This window comes from Malurus melanocephalus, unplaced genomic scaffold (assembly GCF_030028575.1).
Source record: "Malurus melanocephalus ecotype Western Australia unplaced genomic scaffold, MMel_1.1 scaffold_142, whole genome shotgun sequence".
Lineage (NCBI taxonomy): Eukaryota > Metazoa > Chordata > Aves > Passeriformes > Maluridae > Malurus > Malurus melanocephalus.
In genome coordinates, this window is record NW_026623374.1 from 349,307 (window position 1) to 370,000 (window position 20,694).

A 20,694-nucleotide genomic window follows, 5' to 3' on the forward strand; every position below is an offset into this window, starting at 1 on the left:
CCCCGCGCCGCCCGCGCCCGCCCCGCCGCTGCACGCCACCTTCTCGTGCCCCGCCACCAGCCGCACCAGGTAGCCGAGGGACACGAAGAGGTAGCAGGCGGCCAGGAAGATGATGGGGCGCTCGGGGTACTTGAAGCGCTCCATGTCGATGAGGAAGGTGGAGACGGTGGCGAAGGTGGAGAGGAAGCAAAGCACGGACCAGAGTCCGATCCAGAAGGCGGTGAAGGCGCGCTCGTCGGGGCTGAAGTAGGGGTTGTGGCAGGGCAGGGCGCAGTTGGCGATCTGCCCCGTCTTGACGCGGTTGTAGAGCGGGTGTCGCTCGCTGGACACCGACACCATGGGCGCCCGGCACTGGCAGCCCGGCTCGCAGGGCGGCGGCGGCCGCGGCTTGCGCGGGGCCTCGGCCGGCGGGGCGGCGGCGGCGGGGGACGCCTTGGCGGGGGTGCCGGGCTTGGAGCCGCGGAGCGGGGGCTTGGCGGGCGGCGGCGCGGCCGTGGTGAGGTCCGTGCGGTTGTAGTCCATGCAGAGCGTGTCCGGGCTGCCCTGCTCGGGGAGGCGGTCGCAGCGCATCCTGTCGGGCCAGGCGAAACCGTACTGGCGCATGAGCGGGGCGCAGCCGGCCTTGGCCCGCTCGCAGACGCTGCGGCAGGGCGGCAGCGGCTTCTTGTAGTCCTCCAGGCAGATGGGGGTGTACATGCTGCAGAGGAAGAAGCGCAGGTCGCTGGAGCACTGGATCTCCACCAGCGGCCAGAACTGGTGCACCTCCAGCCCGGCCTCGTCCTGTGTGTCGTGGTTGAATTGGTTGGGCATGTAGGTGTAGTTGTAGCCGATGCCCTTGCAGAGGGGCACGGTGATCTCCTGGCACGACAGCTCCTTGGCCGAGGAGGAGGAGGAGGACGCGGCGGCGGCCGAGGCGGCGGCGCAGCCGGCGCGCTGCAGCAGGGACAGGGCGGCGAGCAGCGAGGTGATTTCCAACAGGTAACTCCACTCCATGCTCGGCGCGGGGGCGGCGGCCCCGGCTCCTCTTCCGTCCCGCTCAGCAGCCGCGGGGAGCGCGGCGCCACAGCACCCCTCCGCCCCGGCTACCCCCGGGGGGGGCGGAGGGCGGCCCCCTCCGTGCCGGTCGCAGGTGAGAGGTCTCTCCTCCCTCCCCGGTGAGAGGGAGCCGCCGGCGAGTCCCCGCTCGGCGCCGGAGGATGGGRTCCGCTCACGGGAGGCCCCTCAGCCGCCGTCGCATCGCTCCTCGCGGGGCCGGTTTCGCAGGGGGGATCGCCGCTCCTCTCGCCGCTGCTCCAGCGCCGGCCGGGCGCGGGGCGGCGGCGGAGAGAAGTTTCGCCGTCAGCCCCCGGGCGGCGCGGTGAAGAAAGCTGAGGCGTCCCGGGGACCAGGCGGTGTCGGGCTCCCACCGCCCCGAGCGGGCGGGCAGCGGCGGGGCCGGAGCTGGGGCGGCCGAAGYGGCTCCTTTAGCCGCCCTTCCGAGCGCACGGCTCCGCGGGTGACCGCCAGCCGGCCGGTCCGCGTCCTGCGCTGGGTCCCTCTTCGGCTGCCCGGGCGCCCCGGCCGCGATCGCGCCACCTGAGCTGCGGGTCGAGCGCGGCAGCGCCTCCGCCAACTTCTCGCTCTCCGGCCCCGGCAGCGGCGCTCCGGCCGCCGCGCTTTCATGAATATTTATAGCGAGCACCGCCAGGCCCCGCCCCCGCCGCCTCGTCCGCCTATCAGCCGCGCTCGGGCGGGAGGCGGGAGGCGGGCCCGGGGGCTCCTTAAGGTGGAGCTGGCGCCGGACTGTGGCGGGTGCTGSTCGGTCGCAGCGGCCGCGGGGACGTGGCGGTGTTTGTTCGGCTCCTGCCCACGCGGAGACGCGCGGTTCTGCACCGCGGTGCGCGGGCAGCGGCAGCCAGGCTCCGCACCGGGCTGCGCCGGGGACCTGTGTCCCCCTGCAAGGGCTCCCGGTCAAATCGCAGTCACCGCAGTAGCAGTTTAAGCGGCACTCGGGGCTCCCTCCGAAGGGGTTTTCTATCACCTCGTCAGTGCCCGCGGGRTTCGCCGCTCGTACCGGCGTGCGCTGCCCCATCCCGGCCGTMCTACCCCTTGCACGTGTTTGGTGCCGGGGCTCCGGGCAGCTCCGCAGCCGACACCGGTCCCGCAGCCCCGAGCTGCCCGCGCTGCCGGCCCCGGCGTGGAGCTCCGAGTAAAGCGCGGCGGGAACGCAGCGCGGGATGCTCCGCCCGGGGTCGGGGCCGYGGCGTGTTATGGGTGACACGGGGACCTCCGAGCCGCGGGTCACGGCGCTCGCCAGGGCGTGTCAGACACAGGCGGTGCCGTGTGCGTACCGGGGCCGCACGGGGAGCTCCCGGTGGGGCGGCGGGGAGCAGCCCCCCGCCCCGGCAGGTGGACAGGGTTCCCAGCCGGGCAGGAACACGGGCGCAGCTCGGCGCTGGGCGCACACCGCCTGCACCATGGCCGGCGGCCACTGACCCGCAGCCCMGGGGCAGCGCCGGGAGGCCGGTTCTGGCACGGCCGCGGCTCCCGAGCGCCCGCGCCAGCCCGGCGCCGCGGCGGTGACTCGGCGAGGAGCCGCCCGCAGCCGCCCAGAGCGGCGTGTCCCGCCCGGGCCGCCAGAGGAGCCATCCGCGGCTCGATGCCCGCTCGGCCGCCACCGCCCCACGCCGCGGGGCCCCACCGCCCTCCGCCCCCGGGGAGTCCCTCGGCGCTTTCCCCCGCCCGCCGCGGAGAAGGGGCGGGCGGGATYCCGGCGGCCCCGCCGTGGCCAGACCACCTTAAGGGGCGCGGCGGCGCGGGCGCGGGCTGCGAGCGGCGGGGCCGTCCCGCGGGGGTGTCGCGCTCCCGGGACGGGGCGTTTGTTTGTTAATTGAGGCGCTGTTGCGCCTGRCGCTCGCACGGCGCTCCCGCTGCGGCCCTAATGACTGGAACCGCGGGAACGCGGCGGGGCCCGTCTGCCGGCGGCGGGAATCGTGTGATTCGCGGGGAGTCACACCGCGAGAAGCGGGGCCGGGGGGAGCGAGCCCGCCCCGGGGGGCGGTGCGGGGCGCCCGGAGGAAATGGAACGCGTGAGGCCAAACAGGGAACAATCCCCGGGTTGCTGGCTGAGCCGACAAGCTCCTGTCGCCGGGTCTGTCGCCGTGTGAGCGAACGCGCGGATTACCCCGTTAGGAGGAAATGGGCGATGATGGGGCGACAAATTCGCCCGCTGTGTAATCACAATTGATTTGCAATTTGCCGAGCGCCGCTCCCGACCCCGGAGCCCACCCCGGGTCACTGGGGACTGGGAAGCTCTCGGAGGCCGTGGCCGCGCTCCTCCGCGTGCTCGGACTAAGGAATCGATCCCGCTATTACAGTGCTGTTTCTGACCAAAATAAGAACTTTTCCGAAAGTAGCAGGTGGTTATTTTAGCGCTAATTTAGTTAACACCATTATGAAGTGTTACAAGATCGAATAATGCCCGGGGAGGAAAACGTCTGCCAGAGGACTTAGTGACAGGCAGAGGCTTAAAAAGTCTCCAGTCCTGGATGCGATGCTCCATTTTAAGAAGTGTCTCTTTTGCTGGTGGCTGCTTGAAGCGCACCTTATTTAAAAATCTCTACAGAATGTAAAACTGAGTGAGTCTAGTCAAGAGAGCTGGGCGAGTCTGTAAATTACCGCTCTGTCAGGATTCCTCTTGCCTATTACAAAGTACCTTTTTATGCTGAACTTAAACTCTACGCTACAGAGACAGCAGATGTGAGGTGATGGCTTCCAAAAGCAACACAGATGCCGTAAAATTTCCATTGCTATATTTCASCGAGGAAGCTCAGGAGACATGCTGAATGCTGCAGTTTAGAATTACACTGTAACTCCCCTAGAAATAAGAGAATACCAAGTTTCCCAACAGTACATTTGGCTTCATTTTTGCCGTCATTCATRTGCTCTTGTTTTCTTACAGCGAGGAAAAGAGATGCAGCACAAAGATACTGTGTCTTGAGGCTGTTCAGTAATGACAGAATTGGTAATATGGAACTTTATGGCAATTTAGTAATGACTGCATATCCAAATTCCCTAAGACCATGATAATTTTTAAAATTGTCTTTCAGGTATATAAAACAGCACAGCTGTGAGGAGGCTGCTTTGCTTTATGTGACTGAAAAACAGCCTGGTTAGCTCAAGACTGTGGAATCGGAGCCCATTGTGTGTTCCTCATACTTGGAGACTTCTCTGAAGTCCCTAGAAGTCCTGCGATGAAGGAATCAAGGGTCAAGTCTTTAAAATGGTTTGTGTGTTTATTCCAGAAAATTCAGCAGCTGCTTTTTCTGAAAAGCTGAGGTTTGCTATAGCAATGCAGAATACTTTAGAGCACTTTTTTTTCCCAGGKATTTCAAAACAGATGTCCAGTCATCAAATCATACAGAAATATAAAGCTGGCAAGAATGCTACAGTTATTATAACTTTTTACAAAGTTATAGATTTGATTTATTGTCAAATCTAGTCACTTTGTAACTAGTCTTTGTCACTGTAGATTTTTGTTACCACAGACACTCAGGCCTCTTTTATTCATAGTTAGGTTTGTCACTGGCCCCTCTAGCAATAAGCTTAAATTTTGTGTGCATCTGAAGCTTTGCCTTTGGGATTATATGCATCCCACCAAACCAGGTAGTGGTAACTACAGGGCATTTCATCCAAAATAAGTAAATTTATTCTTTTTTTTTTTTTTTTTTTTTTTTTTTTTTAAACTGGAAATAAAAATGCCACATGAAATCTTAGATTTAACATGCTATTTTGTTTATGTAAAAATAGAGATGTTTAGTTTATAAGATTGAAAAAAAAAATTTAAATTCCCACTGAATGTTCCCCAGTTAATTTTAGTGTGGCATTGTCTGCATTGGATAGGTCACTGAATGGTGCTTTTATAAAAATGTTTGAAAAGAAGAACTCAGTCCATGGAAATTGTTCAAATAATCTTGTTAGAATGAAGCCTTGACTGAAGGCAGTAATTTCATGGATTAAACCCAGAAGGGCTGGCTAGGCTGATCTCCTTCCTATCACAGGCCACAGAGCTTTATCCAGAGASTGTCTGTGCAAATGCTGGTTAGCTGCAAGACACAGGGGATTTTGCATGGACAATACATTGAACAACACCATGAAACTGGAAACTGTGGAACTTTTGAGGACAGGATAAACAGGAGCAGGAAGAAAGAGTATTCTTACAGGCCGGTTAGTAAACAGTAAGGTAGAGTTGTTGAATCTAACTATGTTTAGATTTCCTCTAAAAAGTTCCAATTAAAAGTAAGAGAAKCTGCTTTTTTCCCCCAATCTTTTCTCACATGCCACATGTGGTCCAGAACTGAGCAGCATGATGGAGCATCCAAGTATGGGAAGGAACTGATTTGTACATCTGCAACTTTGAAAAGCACAAATTATGAGCAAAAATCCAGTGCTGTGAAACCTGAAGAGAAAGAAATAGGGATGGGAGAATACAGTGTGCATATCTGTCTTACAGTTTGATAATTTTTCCTTTTACAAAAGTGAATAAATGGCATTCATACATCTTCTGAGTCAGCCTGTACTTTATTGTGATTCATGAGAACTTTTTGTAGGCAAGAACAATGTTCTKCTTACATTTTTTCAGGCATGTCAAACCTGATCGTGGATGGGCACAGTACCATGGTGCTACTGTTGTTCWGTGAGACACAAGAGAGACTTCAGGCAACAAGAAAAAAGGCTGAAAGCAATGTGCTGCAATAGCTACTCCTGGAGTGCAGTGAGCAGGTGGCAGAGRGGCAGGAGAAGCTGCTGGAAGAGTATTTTGCTGTCCCTTTGCCATAAAGGATGATGACAAAGTGATCSGTCAGTGCTGTGGGCTGAGGATTGCTCCAATGGTGAAGCTGCASGCTGTGGCCCTGAATGTGGCTGGAGGATTTTCTGCTGAACACAAGAACAAACTATGGTTAGATTTCTTCCTGAGGCTGCTTTGAATGCATGGGTTCACTAGAGAAGCAGTGTGAGCAGCAGAATGAGTATGAGAAGTGTAAGGAGTCAGTGGGAGCAGCAGTTTAGCATGAGGGCAATAGAAGATGAGCTCCTATTGAAGGGCTTTAGCCCAGCTCTCCCACACTGTGCAGGTTGTGGCCCTCTCAGTGTAATTGTGTATTGCTGCATTTTTCATTAGTGAAACAATGGGAGGAGGAAGGAATGCAAGAAAATACAGATTATCGGGATTATGGAGGAAAATAAGTGTTCTTGAGGGCTTTTCCCTTAATGTTATTTTTTTTTCTTTTCCCACCATTATTTGACAACTGTATTTATAATCCACCCGTGCTTCAGACTGTAATGCTTCATGGTGTGGTATTTCATACCTGATAATTCACGTGACTTTGGAAGACAAATTGTATGAATTGTATGAAAAACAGTCTGTTGATCAGTTGCCATCATATTTGGAGAATAACACAAATTTCATATAGTTAAATTGCTAACCATAATGCATGTAAGGTATGTATGGACATAGTGAGTAGGGTTGTTTTCTTCTGATTACCCAGATAACCATGAATTTACTTTTGGGCCACTGCTAAAACATTAGTATGTCAATGCCCTCCTGAATCTCAGGAAGGTGATGTGTGTTCAGGTTGGCAAGGAGAGGTTTGGTSTCTGGGGGTTAATATGAGAGGATAAACATGCACAACTCTCTTCTCAAAGTGAAAAGTGTGTCCAGGCCTCTGCCACACCAGGGACTCCTTCAGTTGTGTTTGTGATTCCCTCTCCACGCTCCATCAAAATGTAACTAATCCTCAGATATGCTCAGATGGCACATTCACCATCCCTACTCCCAGCATGGATTGGGAAATCCATTTGGTCAGTCTTCAGCTTTGGAGACCTCTGTTTTAACAGCTTGGCTATAAACCCCTGCAAATCTTCTGGTAAATGTCCCCTGCTGTTGCACTGCCACCTGCCTTACCTGTCTGGGATGTGGCCAGCTGGGATGGGCAGCTTCCAAATTACAACTCCCACCTGGCTTTAACGTGGTATGACATGAAATCATATCTGTTGGGGGAGCTAAGAGCACTCTGCCTATTCACTTCCTGACTTTGTTACTTAACCCATGTTTAGGTGACAGCAGACAGGTGAACAGAACATTGAACTCTTACCAGCTCTGAGTATTGATGCTGACAGGGTGAAAGAGCCACGACAGAGGAGATGGGGAATGCAGGGTTCCCTCTCATGCAGGGTAAGTCAGAGTTGGGATGGCTCAGCTGCCACACTCAAGGAGCTGTGGGGTGCCTGGTGAAATATCCAGCCCAGCCTGTGTTCAGCTCCGTGCCCACCTGATCCAGTCTGGTGGGAAAAGGTCGATGCAGAGACAAGATTAAGCAGTGTAGTCCACTTTGAGTTGCATAAGCTCTATGGAGACATCAGCTTACATGTATGCCCTCTCACAGGCTGTAACTTAAAGAAGAAWCTTATGAGGTGATGTGCTTATGAGTAAGAAGTGAACTGAAGAAGAAATGTTGAAAGGCATGGATAAGGCCAAAAGCCAGATATATGAGAAAGCAAAACTGTGTAAGTGATTTGAAGGGAAATGTGTCATTAAATCCTTGAATAATATGAAGCTGGTCACAAATTCTGATGCTACTTTTTGCACCTTGTAGGTCAGTAACACTAAAATTTAAGGGAATAATGTTTTGCATATGTTTGAACTAGCATTTTTAAAGTTTCACAGTTTCCAATCTCCAACTTTTGATGGATGCCCAGTAGTAATTTTTAAAATATTGARTGATAAAAACCACACTGAAAAATTCTTACTGAAATTACTTGTTGCCCAGGAGATAAAATGGAAATAACAGATGTATCTTTCATCAGTAATTTTGAATATTTATTCTTTGTATTTCATTTATTCTAAACAAATCTTTTATCTCTAGAGTTAGACCCTGACTAATCCTTCACTGTACCAATTTTKCTGGGGCAGCAGTAGTTGATTATTCCAAATATGAGTAAGGATAGCAGGCTTCRGCTTGTACTAATTTTGATGAATAAATTTGCCTGGAGAATGACAAATTGTGTTAGCACTTTTCAAAGATGTTAACGCTGTGCAAGGAGTCAGCATTAGGCAGTGTTTGGAACTGCTTATAGGGAGCTCTTAGGTGTCTAGTCTCAGCAGAAACTCCTAAAAACTTTTCTCTATTTTTATTTTAATGAAAGAATGGTGTGATTGGAAAGCAAGGTGTTGAAAGGAATTTCACTGTAATGGCAAAATGTCCTTCCTTTCATTTTACTCACTGAGTTCTTAAATAGGAATATTCCTTTGCCAGTTCCTTTGAATTTTCTTGGTTCTTAGTTGGCATAATGATGGCAGGAATAGTCCTCTGTGTGCATGGTGAGGGGAAAGAAAGAACTACCCCACTGGCATGAGATTTTCTGCAGTTGTCTTTTGTAGGTTCACAACAATGTTACAAAAGGTGCAGTCTTGATTGATTTCTTGTCTTTTATTTGTTTTCTTTATACATTTATTTTGCCGTTGGGGTGAGTGGTTGGTATTGTATGTCAGGAAACAGCCACAAGGGGAAAAAATACTAGAAATTTGCTTGTAACATTTTTCYTGGTAGTCTTAGGTAGTCTTGTGTGTTTCTTTGTCTTCAGGTCTGGTCAGGGCCTGGTTTTGCATGAGAAGCTTTTGGTTCTTCCAGGCGATTGTGGGGTTACACATAATAGCCATGTTGGGATAGCTGTTACTTTTKATTGTATTAGTCTTATCAGATTTATTCCTTCTGATTTAATTTACTGAATTAGAAAACTCTGAAAGGGAATAATAAGTGGAATAACTTCTTGCCAGTTTGCCAATTTTGCTGTACATATTTTTGTATTGCCAATTTCTTACATAGCAAGTGTAGCCATTGTCTGAATCTTATCTTCATCCTTTGCTTTTGTAAGGTGGGCTGGTTGGTGTTTTGGGCTCAGACATTAAGTTATCACATCCACTGAGCTCTGTTTTTATTTGGATTTAACTCCTTGGCTTTTAAACAGTTCTGCCAACAGAACTGTGATGGAAAACTTGAGACAGTTTAGTCCCGTTCAAAGTTTCTCTGATTTGTGGGTGGATGGGTCCAGCTGAYAGGTTTGAATCTGCAGGTTAGTGAGTAAGAAAGATCTTTCTTGACCCATGAAATTTCCTGAATGAATTTTCGATAAAAAATACAAAACTTTTTTTGGGGTTTTTTTTTTTTTGGGGTCTTAATTTTCCAGGAAACACCTCATGCTTTGACAGAATTCAGAAGACTGGAAGACTTTGTCTGAAAACTAAAACTTCTTGATTTGAAAAATATTACAGTCCTCCTCTGACACTACAAGTGGGATGCCTGCTGGCCCTACTCTGCAAGGCTGAGGCTGCCTACCACCYTTGGCACTATGCCATGTTCTTTCCTCTTTGAAGGGAGTGCTGGCAGTGGGGAATCCCTCAAAATGATCTGTCATCAGAATTCTCATTTAAATGGTAAGTCTAGTTGATAGAGATCGGCCACAAGAAGCAGGTAAGCCAGAGATACAATGAAATGCTACACTAGCATTTCTTAATAACATGCTACATTTTCAATCAAAATATTTTTGTTGATAAGTTTGGCTCTTTGGTAAGAAAAGTATACTTGCAGAAGCAAGTACATATTTAGAAATGCCAAAAACCCCCAAACAATCCAACCAGAAAGTGTTCAGCTGAAAGCCTTGTCTCCCATCAAAAATAGATGCAGTGGAAAATTTTTAAGCAGCCCTATATTTAACCTCCTTGGATCAAAATTCGGTTGTTGGACTGAGGCAGGCTTACAGAGTTTTTTGGCTGCTTTTGTTAGGGTGTCTGTTTTTTCACTCATGACATCTGCCTGCTTTTCAAGCTATATTCAACCTTGTTATAATTCTTGCTATTGCAGCATTTTARTGTGTTTGGAATGCTAATTCCCACTGGACTCAACTTGCTGGGGTATGTGCACACTCAGTTTCCTTTGAGGGGTGCATCAATCTTGCTCCTTTTTTAAAAAAAAAAAATTTGGCTGTGTTTTAATAAGAAAATGTGAGTACTGAGCATTGACTGTGCACAAAACAACATCACTACAATACAGTTCCTAGTTCTTYGCCCAGGGTAACCTTGCTTTGGCCTGTTGTGGATGCAGAAGTTCATGTAAGTTTAAGGGATAATTGGATAAGTGTTTGAGAAAGAAGGTCCATTGGGCAAGATAAATAGATAAATCACATCAGTCTCAGAAATTCTTGAGTGGAATGTAGTTGAAGGGCTAGGGAGTTATTTTGGGAAATACTGTATTTGATTTCTTTGCTCATGCTCCCTTCTCTCAAGTGGCTCGTGGCTGCTTTTGGAAGCAGGAAGCTGAGCTAAATGGACCTTTGATCTGAATTGTCGTAGCCATCCTTGGGTGAGGAGAAGTACACTGAAAAAATGAGAAAAATGAGTAAATGTAGCCTTTTGCCATCTGGAATTCACTGAAATTTATCAGAAATTAAACTCTTTTCTCCAAGGAAAGTGTAAGTCAGTCACAAAAGATATGAGCACAGGGATAGAGAATAGATTGTGATTCTGGAGTCTCAAATTTTTGTTGATTTTTTTTTTTAAAGTAGGTTTTGCAGCTTCCATTTCTTCTTTGTTTCTTTTTGTAGAAGTAAGAATTTGCAACAACTRTGTCTTAAGTACAACTGTGAACCTTTTAGCATGTTCTTCCAAAGCTGGTGGGTAGAGCATTATTGCCAAGTTCACTGGACCTTGTATTATGGCAAGAAGAGAAAACAAAGCAAATATTAAAAATCAGGGAGGGAAATTGTTAGTATGATCTGCATTAGTTTCAGTATGTGTTACTTTCTGTCATTAATTCAGTGTCAGAATGCAGTCTGTAGCCAGAAGCTACCACCAACTGGCAACATGTGGCATTTCTTAGGAAAAGTTGATATTCTTTATTGCTTGTTTTGTATTGTAACTGCTTTACAGAAATTTCCAGCTATTCTTAACTTTGTTTTCATGGCAGTTTAATTTAGTTCATGACTGCTAGGCAATACTATGCTGATTTAATTTTCACAGCATTAAGGATCAAATCAGTAAATGAGCATATGCTTAGTAAGACAGCAGCTATTTATTTTCTATATTTTTAATAAAATCTGCAGAGTTTTTATGATTTCCTGAAAGTATATATATTTAGTTTTACTCATGTGTGCTTAACCTAGATGTTATATTGACCAAAATAGGTGGTTTTTTTTTTTCTCCTCACATGGTGGAGACTTTTTATTCAGATTTCTGTCAGCACAATTTTATTATAGTACATTGTTAGCACTCRAAGTTCCCTTTTATTATTTTAGAACTATTTAAAATAAATATTTGCAAGAAAAGCTAATAACCAGATAACATTTGAAAGGAAAAAATAATTTGAGTGTTGTTGAGAAATAGATTCATCAACCCAAAGTGTGGCAGGAAGGACAATGGAGAAAGGAAAGCACAATATTGAAGCATAAGAGTGAGCTCATACAGTACCAGCTGCTCATGTGTGGAATCTAAATACTTCTGAAATGTAGTGCTTTACAGTCAATTAGCATTATTTCAAATAATCATTRTACAAGGAAGAAATTTCAGTAAATTAGAAATCATGAGTTGGAAAAAGTAGAAAAAAAAAATTAAGGTTTTCCCAGAAATGCAATAAAAATATGTAAATTATATTAAAATCAATTTAGAAATTTTATGAAGTCAAAGAAGATATTATAATCCTGCCTCTAATGTATGTCAAGAATGGCAGAATAGTGCAACCTCTCTCACATAATTTGTATGCCTTAATCAGAATTTTTTTTATAATGTCAAGAGCTGAGAAGCAAAAAGAGTTACCAAATCTGTCCACTCTGAAACTGGAAGAATTGAGGGGAGTAACTGGGTGTAAAATAAACATGTGTTCATAAGTAATTGGACTGACACTATTAAATTTCTTTCATTTCAGTACTAGGTAGTAATTACTTTAACTTCAAGGAAAAGAGAAGATTACATCCTGTAAACTTTCTCATGCAAAATAGTCTGTCCTCCTGTCAGTGAYGCTGATTACTTTAAAATGTCTGTTTGCTGGAGAAAAGGTTTGTCAAATCAGGTTCTTAAATGGGAGAGGGGATGAGAAAACAAAAAATCTGGTTTGCAGTGGGAGTTGACTTTTGGGGGTGTGGGGCAGAGAATGGACCATGAATATCACCATCTTTTAAGTGTTCAGTAATATTAGAACTGTTTTTCTTATGGGTAGTCCTTTATTGGCAGAAAATTTGTGAATTAGACAGTGAAAGAAAATGCTGTGGTAAAATACATATAAAGAATCYAAAGTAAAAACCTGGAGTTAAGGCATACATCTTCTACAGGTTTAGGAAATTATGAGGATAAACTGAAAAAGTGTTTCTGTGCTTAAAAAGTTTATTTGTCATTGTGTATATCAGTCTTGTCTGTTTTGTAGAACTGTTTGTGTTATCTAACTGGCATGTTTGRAACAAACAGTATTTTTACAAGAGTCACTAAATTGCTTTGGGATATACGAAATAATTGTTAGCTTCATGGGTATTGTTAGTTTTATGGGTAGTAAATCTGAATGTATTAATTTACACTTTTAAATAAGCTGCTTCRTTCTGCATGTAAAACAAAATAACTTCAAGATGCTTGGTTTTGCAATTAACAAATGTCTAGCTGATCAAAAATATCCTCTCTGGTATGATGCATGGAGATCAGGCTAGACTGTGTTGCAGAATAATGTGATTATAATGATTTCCTTAAGAGTGCACAAAAGCAGCATCTAAGTTTCAACTGACGTTTATTGACACACAGCATCCGTTGGGAGCCCCGTCAAACTTTCTATTCTTTTCTGTTTACCACCTCCTGCTTTTATTTACAGTCAGCATATCTGTTAATTAGCCTCTGGTAGAGCCAGTTCTTCTAAGAAGATCTCTTGTCTTCCTGGTGATGGCCCCATGAGGTGACCATGTACACACAGCCTGTGAGTGAATTAATCTTTCACTCATTAATTTCAGCRCCTGATTCCGCAATGTTTAACTGCTGGCTTGGTTTCCTGCTCAGCAATTTGTATTTGGARAATTGTGATCCTTGACTTCTGCTGACCTCAGTGTCATGGACACATCCCAGTGAGCTCTCAGCTTCTCGTGGTTGCCTCACTGAAAGTCGCTTCTTCTGTGGTTTTTTGGTTTCCTGTGATTGGACCAGAATGCAGAAAAGACACTGATGACTTCCTCTGTGTCACTGAGGTTATTTACCTAGTTTTTATTGCACATTTGCAGAATAAAATTACTCCTGCACTTCCTCAGCTCTCTCTGTCACACAATATCTGAATGCAGCATTTTGCRAAACAATCTGAAGGAAGGCTGCAACACGTGGATCTGACAAGAGGGTGCTCTGGTGGGTTCCACCCTGTGTTAGAGTCTCAGTCAGCCCTTGTGATGATCCAAAGCTGTTTATAGCCCCAGTCCGAGTGCTAGGGGTGCTTGTTGTACTGCACTTCTCTCACAGCACGGCTTGTTTATTAGCAAAGAAAAACGTTGTAGCTGTATTTGAAGGGAAAATTCAGGAGCAGGGTTCAGAGATCTCCTGCCCAGGCCTACAGTGAGTGCTAGAAGTGCTTTGGGAGGTGTGAGCTGATCTGTGCATCTCAGCGGGGTGCTGGAAATCTTGTTGTTTCAGTGTTAATGGTTGTTTGTTTCACCCGAAACCTGAGAAAAGAATGACTGCGCCACTTATTTGCTCGGTCAGCTGTGGGTAATGCCTCAAGYGATGACCAAGTTCCTCCCTTTTGCCTTCCCAGTCCTCCAGATCGGGAGTAGCCAAACTCTAAAGACTTAAGCACAGGTTACAGGTGCCCTTGGAATCCTGCAAGTGCAAGTATTAAAAACCATAAAATGCACACTGTGGTAATGTGAACATTTTTTCATAAATTAATGAAGGCTTTACTGATAAAAATTCACTGTTACAGTAAAAAAAAAAATAAAGAAAGAAAAAGAAAACCCCCCGCCCAATACAACAAACCCAAACCACTCAACCAATAKCATAATCCCTGGAATACATCCAGCTTTTGTGCTGGAAAATTACCTCAAAGGAGTATGATCTTCTCTCTTTAGTGGGAAGTGTTTTTGCTTATCTAAAAGGTTTTATGCTGGCAGAACTGCATTCCATTGTCTGCTTTTTGTGGCTAGGCRGTTCCAGGTAAAGTAACTTAGTTTTAAAGGAGCTAAAAACCTTAATTCCTTTAAATCAAATTCCTAAGACATCCAAATGTCCAGGATGCTGTGAAAAGAGACACAAAAATTAAAAATAGAAGGTGATTGTTTGCTACTGACGTTCATGGCTTTGGAGAGCAAGTGTTGTGACAAAAAATCAATGAAAAAGTATCAGTTAAAGTTTCCTTTACCACCTTGTGTTTTAAGAAGTCAGTGCCAACTGATCTGTTAATGTTTCATGGGGAAAGTTGATACTGAGGGGAAAGGTTGGGTGATATTTCTTCAAAACATGTTAACTGCTTTTATTTGTTTTGTGSTTGAAGGACAGAGAAATCAGAGATGCTGGAAATTTTTTCTAAAATTAGGTGGCCCTTCATCTGTGTTTTATAGGTACTGTTTAAGCCATCTTTGTAAGGAGAAGCTCCTTTACTATTAATATGCTGTCATCTTTCAAATCTCATCAAGGCAGCACCAGGATTTTTTTTTTTTACACAGATTTCCTTTGACATGCAGCCTCAATAAATATGGAAATTACAACTTAAATCTCATTTTTTTTTCTTCTTGCAAAGCGGTGCAGTGCCCAAATTCATTGAATTTCAACTTTTATTTTTTCTAAATGTTGAAAGACATATATGCAAATTTTATTAACAATATGCATGGTTAAATTTAGCTGTAAATTCCAGTCAGGGATTTTTGCTTTGTTTATTGTCCAAGTCAATATGTCTGTGGAGAAAGCCTCCTGCTGTGCAGGAATACATAGTCAGCTACTTGGGAAAGTAGAAAGTTTAATTATGAGAGTTTATTCTGAAAAAAGGTAAAGCAATCACTGGTTTTTGGGTTGGGTTCTTTTTATTGTGACTTCAGCTAACAGAAATTCAACACACACAGTTTGYTTTGACACTAGCTGTTATCAGACAAACCACTTGATTTTCCTTTAACCTGGTCTTCTGTGTAACTGAGAGGTTCTGAAAGAAAGTAGAGGTCATGAATAAATGATGCATTTCTTAAACTTGCAAGGTAGATCATGACATAAATGAAATAAAATCCAAGTGTGAAAGGGAAAAAAAAGCATAAACACATGTATTGCTGACAATATCTTCATTAAAATATACTTTATCCTATGAAGATACTGGTGTCAGATGCAAATTTAACCTTTGTTACTGTCTGTGAAGTTATTCTGATTTTTTGTGTGATAACTGTGAAATACCTTTGCACAAGGTTTTTGAGTGGAAGGGTAAATTATTGCTGGGGAGTATGTGCTATAAATGATATCCAAACATATTCTTGTGTTTATAACAGAAAGCCCTCCAAGACTGTAGTCACTGGAGTGGTTCCCATGTGTTCAGTTTTTGTAAGCCATTTGCATAGAATACATTTTATCTAGCTATGTAAAAAAATCCCACTGCTTTCAAAGAAGGTTTTTCYCCTGTCTCTATGTAACACTGTAATAATCTGTATTTCTCCTTGTGGTTCAATGCATATTTCTCCTTTCTAAGCCTGTTCAAATGTAATATGAAGAATGTTTTTATGATAATCCTACCGTGGATGATAATAATTAGTTTTAAGCCCATAAAATTTTTTASAGTTATGCTACGGAAACTCTTTGGGTTGCATGACTTGCATCAGGTGTGTAGACATGTTCTTTTTTTCTTTGCATCTGTGTAGGAGTCATCCATGGCCTGAACTGACAGGCTGTACAGTAACACAAATGGTACATGATAATTGTGTGTGGAGAAAGGCCAGTAGCTTTACAGAGGAAATTTCTGAACCTGTACATAAGTTCAGAATAAGCAACTGTCTGTTACTTCCCTTCCCCCATACATTTTCAGCATGCAACTGCTCTTTACTCAGTCTCATTAAATGGTCCTATGTGTAGGACATTAAAGGTATTTATGGTAGAGTGAGAGTTTTGTTCTGAGTCACTGGTGCATCAAGAGTTTCTTCATAATGTTCTTCTGGTTGCCTAATACAGTGAGACAGCCCAAGRGAGGCACGGACACTGATGTCTTGTGGGAGCAGTCCTTGAACCTGACTTGTCAGAGAGGTGAAGGTGCCTAATTTCCTGTAGAACTGAGTCGGACTTTGTGTTCCTAAGTAGAATTCAGAAGCCTAAATACCTTGGAACTCTCCATGTATAAAGCTTAGTTGCAATATAACCTCTTAATTCCCCACGCATCSTTGCTTTCTTCCATACATGTTTATCTCATTGGCTATTTACTGTTAACGAGCAGTTTGGATGCTTAATTATGCTTCTGCTTTGGGAGATGTTTCTTCCTAGTCTTATCCCGTGTTTCTTTGCACTATCTGTTCTTTTTCAGCTCTTTCCACTCTTACACTTTTTATCCATAATAGAGGCCCTTGATTTCCAGTGACTGGCTTCCCTCTCACAATGGCATATATGAAACATAAGACTTCTGGTATTTGTAGAGCACCTTGTAAAGATGATTTAAAGGAATCATTAAGGCTCAAAATTGTCAGGGATTTTACTATTTTGTCCTTCAATCTGGTTTTTGYCAACATGAGACCAATATTCAAGTTGCATATTAGCCAAACTATGCTTCATTTGACTGACAAAAAGTGCAATGCTGGGGGTTTGTGTCACAGGTATTTAAAGGATGCAGAACCTTATGTCAGTCYAATGCTTTTGTCACAGGAACCATTCTACTCTGCTGTTCGCTCTTCTGGAACTAGCAATAGTAAATCAGGACATAAATCAACAGAACACTTTATTCCCATAAATTTATCTCAGTTTTAGGAGCAGGATGCAGTTTGGGTAGTGATTTAAGTGCTTAGATATCACAGATGATTGCTTTTTGCTTCTGAAAYACATTTTCTTTCTATTTAATAAAGGAACATTAATTAATTAATTAACTAAATAAATTAATGTGATTGACTGTTTCTTGTGGCTCAGGTATTCACGCTGCTTGGCTAATTGATGGTCATGGGTGTTGCATGTGTAAGTAGTTAGAAACACTTTGCTTTATTCATGCGGAATTTTGTCATGGAAGATCTTGGTTTGTACTGAGGAACACCCCAAGTGGACCATGGGCCTTGCACTCCACCCCGGTGAGGGGGGCTTTCAAAGGGCCTTTTGTTGCCCCATCAGTGCAAGGCCTAAACTTATTCCATAAACAATCTTATAGGATCAGATGCAACTGAACTGGATAGAGAGAATATGGTAAATTATGTTGGGAACAGGTACAAGGTTGGTGATCCTTAGGGAGCCACCTGCAACTCTGCCTGTGGCAGCATGTCTTCCTCCAATCATTCTTCACCTCTGGGGTTGTTGTCTGATCACATTTGATAGATTTATAAATTTAATTGTCTTGTCTTTAAAGCCATCTAGCTGCTTTCAAAGCAGTGTTGTTGACTTTCTACCTAAAAGAGCTGATTGAAATGAAATGTTTGTACTTGGTCAGCTTCTTCCATGATCTGGGATGTATTTGGGAATTCAATGTATAGAATCTCTTCTTAGAATTACATAAATATTTCTGAGTGACAAATATAACCTACTATATCCAGAGATTAGTAGATTTAAAATTATTTTTAGACTAACCTAAAAATCAYAGTTCTATTTTTCACATAGAACTGTTGGTGCCTCCCATTCTCTGGATTTTCTGTGGCATTAATATGGCGTAAAGACAATTTTTACATGGGAATGCAGAATATAAATGGTTTGCTACTGATCTATTTTCTCCTGCTCTATATGTGTTAATACAGTATTGTACTGTATTAATCAATTATTATTATTTTCATGGTGGAAAACATGATCRTGGGGTTTGACTTCCTTGGAAGAAAGAACCTTTCCAGGTCGTGAAAGGCCAAATCTTCAGCTCMTGACTAGGGCAGAACTCTTTTTCTGTCATAGCAGAAATACTGACACTTGGTTTGCACTTGAAAGGGTTATCAAGGAGGCCTGTCAGGGACGGATATGAATTTTTTGCTGACATAGCTATGCCAACAAAAACCCCAGTGCAGAAGCTGCATAAGGAGCTCTTTTACCTGTACATTTTACTTCTCTTGAGGGATAGGTGTAAGTTGCTTGGAAAGAGGAATCTTGTTAGTGTATTTTCTATATTAACCTTTCTAGTGTAAATCAGCTGCAAGCTTCATCCTGTGGGGACTCCTACACCAGTTTATCGCTGCACACAGAGATGATGCATCACAGCTTATGCTTACCTTGCTCCCAAGGATGACCTCCAGAGCAGCTCTGGATATCTCCTGTTAATCTTCTCTCTGCAGGATTGTCTTRCAGCTGCAAGTTGCATAAATAGTGCCTGACAATGCATGAATTTTCGTGTTTGACACCTCTCCTGTTGGTGGTTCTAGTCTTAAAGATACTTTTGGGGCCACAGTTAAGAGACTGTACAGACAAAACTGAGCTACTTTCAGGAAGAGAGGGGGCTGAATGTAGACATAACAGTGAAAGGGAAAGAAGAAAACTCCCTAGTACTGAAGCTTATGATGTGCAACATGCATACTAAAGGGTGAGAAGTACAAAAGTGGAATCTTCCTTGGGTGAATCAGTGCCAAGATAAAAAAACATGTGGAAACACATGATGGATCAGGACTGTCCTTTGCTTGTGCTATTTGCAGTACCATGGAGGATAAGTAGTTCTAAAGAAATTCGTAGTGGAACAGGAGAGTAGAAATGGTGTGAGTGAGTTCAGGTTATGTCCTAAAACTTTCCCTTGCCTCTTACCTTGCTCTTCCTGTATGCCTCCAATTACCTTTCATTTACTTGGAATTGACGCCCTAAAGACTGGGCTCAGAATGTTTGTTGCAGGAAGGACTCCCTTTTCTGTTATGGTGAGAGAGACACCCTGACTAGAAATTACATCTAACCTCCAGGGTGTGGATATTTTGTATTGGTTAAGTTACTTCGTACAATCTGAAATGAAGGCTGGACCAGATACCAGAATACATTATTTGCACTAGTAGAAATAATTTCACATCACACTCTGCAGGAATTCAGACTTGTTCTATTTTTGGGCTTGAAATGGGAACAGCTTGAACAAGCTAGGTGATGTTTTATTTGAGACAAAGGTTTCTTTTTTTCCTCAAAGGTTTTTTTCAAGACATGTGGAAAGCCCATTTCAAATAATACAGCCAGAGCCAGAGGTGTGCATGTAAGCTCTGCGGCTGTGCACTGAGGTTGATTAATCAGCCAAGGTTAATTGAAATTGGTATTTTCATGTGAAGTCCTAGAGACTTACTTTGGAAATGCATGAATTTGTAGGCCTGCAGTCTCCCTGACAGATGAATCTAGTCTTGAGGATTGCAAATTCGATCCCTGCTGTTACCAGTCCAGCCACAGGGGCCATTTAACAAAAGATCCCCGAGTTAATGATTGCTGTTCTATGACAGGGATATTGGACTTATTATACACTGAACACAAAGGTCTCTGATCCATATTTGTGCCTTGTTTCCTGCTTGGGATTCAGCACCACATGGTGGTAACTGTCTGCTTCATGCAGGAAAGCGTTCTGCTGTGATATCAGTGAGCGATAATATCAGAAGAACATCCATTTTCCATGAATTTAAACTATTACCGCAGTTAGGTGCAATTATTGAGAATCCCYGTAGAGTCGTACAAAAAATGTTGTCTCTGTCCAAAGATGTTGATTCTGGAATGTAGCAGTGCCAGTCTGACATGCTTAGTCTGGGGTCTCAGTGGCTGCTATAAATTGTACCCTGGAAAATGGTTACTGGGACTATAAAGTATAGTGCTGCATTTCAAACTCTATTTTAAGTATCAGTGGCTTTGTCAAACTATACGTGTAATTTAAATCAAGTTTATATGGTGAAAATATGTTGAAGAGGAACCAATGGAATAAGATGACTTCATAACAAAGAATATTGACTTTGCATATTAACTTCATTAACTTAATGCTGTCTCATGTGTATTGGAAAATTGTTCAAGTGAGAATAATAGCTTTTGAACTACTTRCAGGCTAATAGGTAGTGATTGTAGTCACTAAGACTTTGAATAGCTGTGGCTGTTGATTACACAGATTAAATGTGAGTGCAGTTTTCAATATGGGTGATTTTCAAAAAACTCATTTTCTGTCCTTCATTTTGACTTTCATGGCTAATGACACTGACTTCTAATGCATATTAAATTCTGAGAGTGGGAAATTAAATTCCTCTTCTTCCATCTCATAGTAGAGACCTGGCTGCAGAAGCCTGCCATATGCTTAATTTAAATTGTTTARGATTGAAGCTGTAAAATACAAGATTGCATTAATGGTAATTCCCATACAGTGGGACAGGCTCTGTTTAAACAGTTGATTGGTTATAGATGTTTGCAGTGTTCATAGCACTTATTTTTTATGCACTCCTTCCTTATGTTTTTTTTTCTCTTCATATCTGAACTGTGTGCTCGTCTCTGCATCCGCTGTGATTTCTCAGTGAATGCTGGTTCCCAAGTTCTTTCCCTATTCTCTCCCTCTTTTTTTTTTTTTTTTTTTTTTTTTTTTT

At 44.0% G+C, this 20,694-nt stretch overlaps 1 protein-coding gene and 2 long non-coding RNA genes across 5 annotated transcripts in view; 2 read left to right on the forward strand and 1 right to left on the reverse strand.

The window, feature by feature from the left end:
* The window catches only part of FZD8 (frizzled class receptor 8), a 3,375-nt gene extending 1,740 nt beyond the window's left edge, over positions 1–1,635 (reverse strand). The window contains exon 1 of the mRNA XM_057371147.1: positions 1–1,635. This exon is cut by the window's left edge and continues 1,740 nt beyond it. Within this exon, the coding sequence (XP_057227130.1) occupies positions 1–993 (993 nt within the window). The 5' untranslated portion in view covers positions 994–1,635.
* A 1,173-nt stretch (positions 1,636–2,808) lies between these two features.
* LOC130576453 (uncharacterized) lies at positions 2,809–9,366 on the forward strand. Of its 2 annotated transcripts, XR_008965655.1 has the most exons (5): positions 2,812–4,003; positions 4,089–4,264; positions 5,621–5,938; positions 7,096–7,213; positions 9,226–9,366. It is a non-coding gene; the product is annotated as an uncharacterized LOC130576453 (long non-coding RNA). The 2 variants fall into 2 exon arrangements; XR_008965654.1 differs by having other exon boundaries at positions 2,809–4,264.
* A 6-nt stretch (positions 9,367–9,372) lies between these two features.
* Positions 9,373–20,694, forward strand: part of LOC130576454 (uncharacterized) — a 28,924-nt gene continuing 17,602 nt past the window's right edge. For both annotated transcript variants that reach the window (XR_008965657.1, XR_008965656.1), the window contains exon 1: positions 9,373–9,472. This is a non-coding gene — a long non-coding RNA (uncharacterized LOC130576454). The remainder of the gene's footprint in view (positions 9,473–20,694) is intronic.